Raw genomic sequence first — 2,984 nt, forward strand, 5'->3', positions numbered from 1 at the left:
ATGCTCCATCTGTTCTGCTGTCTCACGCTCCAGCGCTCCACCCCCATCCGTCCGTCCATCCACGGCGCACTGCACATGTCCACTTTAAGGGCACGGTCTGGAACAGGCCAGGGCTGCATTTCTCAAAAGCATTGTTGATTGTAGAAAACCATTGGTGCCAATGGTTCTACAATCTACTTAAGCTTACCATGCTTTTTGAATTTGGAGATTATGGTAAATTGTACTTATTTTGTTTTCTGGGAAACATGTAAGGATCTTCTGTAGCTCCTGAAGGGCAGTACTAAATGAAGAAAAAAAAAAGATACTTAAAAAAAGAAAAATGTACACATGCTCATCTTGTTTAAAAGTTTGTTTAAAAGTGTTATCTAGCCAAACCATCGGTCATTTTATAAAATAAAAATGTATATGCTTTATAAACTCAAATGCTAGTCGTACACTAGCTCGACTTCACGCATTACGTAATCACGTTGGAAAGGTCACGCGTGACATAGGCGGAAGCACCGACCCAGCGTTTACAAAGTGAACGTGCAAAGAAAGTCAAACGCCCTTTACAAAAAAAGGTAAAAGAACGATGTTGGTCGATTTTGAAGTTGGAGGAGAAAATGAGATGGAGTTTTTCGGCCTACCCTACCTTTCTGAACCGGAGTAGACAGACGAAGAGCTAACCGCGCGTGACCTTTCCAACGGGATTACGTAATACGTGAAGATGCGCATGCGCAAGCAGAGCTAGAGCAAGACGAACATTTGTGGTTAAAAAGTATATAAATGTTATTGTTTTAAGAAAATGACCGATGGTTTGGCTAGATAAGACCCTTATTCCTCGGCTGGGATCATGTAGAGCCCTTTGAAGCTGCACTGAAACTGCAATTTGGACCTTCAACCGTTTTATATATATATATATATATATATATATATACTGTATTATTTAATATTGCACAAATGTTTCATTTTACATTTACACTGCCGCAAATCTTACAATTTTTCCATACTGTACTTTTAAATATTGTGATTTTAGTATAGTTTTTATTTTTTTATTTATTTACACAGAATTAACATATCTAGAATTTTAATATTGGTTCATTAATTTATCGTCTTGCTCTAGCTTTGTGTGAAGAAAACACTGAATATTAAGTCATTATCTTTAAGTCATATACTTTCATAGTAACTTCATTTCTAGAATGCACTTGTCACTCTCTTTCATAAAAATAAGTTTTCAAAGATTCCTTGGGGGGTTTTTTGTTTGTTTGTTTGTTTTAGTTTTTTTTTCTCTCTCTCAGGGGACCTATGCTAAGAATGAAAATCGGCCCATGATGAAGCACCTGCACCAGCATGAGGTCAAAGGTGTTGCTAAAGTGGACCAGATGCCACTGAGCGTGCTCTACAAGGTGAGATTGCATTTATCTATACAGCAGCACACAAGCCCAGCTGAGGTCCTCACTGACACCTGCAGCACCCTATCAGTGCAGAGCTGTGAAATAACCTGAAAATCTGCATTCCATCTGCATCTGATCATGCTTGTTTTATGTCAGGATAATGTCTGAAACCCAAGGAGAATTTTTAGTAGTAGTTGACCGTCTATGGGTCTGCCGTAGACCAATCAAAATCAAGTATTCAAGCTGTGTAAAAAAAATATGTATACTTTCACCATGTAATATAAGAGTTTGGTTCTAAATATGTTCCCCATAAAGTGATCCATCAACAATCACCCTGTGTAGACTGAACCTGTATTAGCTGTATTGTTACTGGTTTTAGATAAGCTATAGTTGTGTGTAGCAGTGTCAGTGCACTGCTGTATTTGCACAGGCCAGTGAAAGAGAGAGAAAGAACGTGTGGTTTGCTGACAGTTAAGCAAGTAGATGGACGGAAGCTAATGGCCTGTAAAATTAGGAAAATGTCACTCTGGATCTAGAGTGGATGATGGGAGGAGAGCAGGAAAGCAGACTGTGTAGATTGAGAAGGTGAGTTTTTCTGAATAAGACTGCACGGTAAGGAATAGTTAGAAGGATTGTAACAAATGCCCAGTTGCATTTTATTGATGTAATGATCACTCATAATGTTATGCAGATATTATAATTTGTAAAATATGAAAAATAAAATGAAAAATGTTAATATAAAATTGAAAAATGTTTATACTGCATATAATAAAATTGTAATAATTGTAAGACAATTTAATTTGGATACACACACACACACACATATATTTTTATATATATATACATCAAATCGATTAATCGCATCCAAAATAAAAGTTTGTGTTTACATAGCTTCATTCGGGTTATGGAAGTCATCGGCAGTGCTGCACAGGACTTGCTCGAGAAGGATTTTACATTTTGTTTTTGATCACAAAACCAATAATGTCACCTAAAGAAGTGTGTTTTTGGTTGTGAAGGAAAGATAACCTTGTTCAGCTTCCCAAAGAACCCAGCATTATGGGAACAGTGGACGCAGTTCCCATAATGCTTTGCGTGCTCCTGACTCTTTAGCTCCGCCCACAGCATGCCTCCAGGTGCTCGGCTGTTTTCGGAGAGAATCATAAAGCTGTATCTGTCTTTTATAAATCTGATCATAAAACTAAAGACTCTTTGGAGATATGAAGGATGCAATACTATCCTATAGGTACTCAAGATTAACATGAGATTGGCAGAAACTGTGTGTGTTATGTCCCCTTTAAGAAAATTTGTGTTTTTGTTCTCTCAGGTCCGTTTTAACCCAAACATGGATGCATACAACTGGATCCTGTCAGAGTGTGTATGTGTGTGTGTGTGTACTATGTATATTTATATATAAATACACACACATACATGTATGTATTTAAGAAATATTTACATGTATATACAGTATATATTCAATGACTTGCAATATATATTCAATTTCAAATGCTTTATTGCTAGCAGTATAGTCCATTGACCCACAGAGGACATGCAGGACTAGAAGTTTAAACAGACCTTTGTAATTACTAATTAATCTGAGTAGAGGTTCAGACC

At 36.9% G+C, this 2,984-nt stretch overlaps 1 protein-coding gene across 2 annotated transcripts in view; it reads left to right on the forward strand.

Annotated features, from left to right (window-relative positions):
• The window catches only part of LOC107675078 (general transcription factor 3C polypeptide 2-like), a 25,146-nt gene that overhangs the window by 19,940 nt on the left and 2,222 nt on the right, over positions 1-2,984 (forward strand). For both annotated transcript variants that reach the window (XM_016469284.1, XM_016469283.1), the window contains exon 15: positions 1,278-1,385. In XM_016469284.1, coding sequence (XP_016324770.1) covers positions 1,278-1,385 — 108 coding nt within the window. The remainder of the gene's footprint in view (positions 1-1,277; positions 1,386-2,984) is intronic.

The sequence above is a fragment of the Sinocyclocheilus anshuiensis genome, unplaced genomic scaffold (genome assembly GCF_001515605.1).
Source record: "Sinocyclocheilus anshuiensis isolate Anshui unplaced genomic scaffold, SAMN03320099.WGS_v1.1 scaffold776, whole genome shotgun sequence".
NCBI lineage: Eukaryota > Metazoa > Chordata > Actinopteri > Cypriniformes > Cyprinidae > Sinocyclocheilus > Sinocyclocheilus anshuiensis.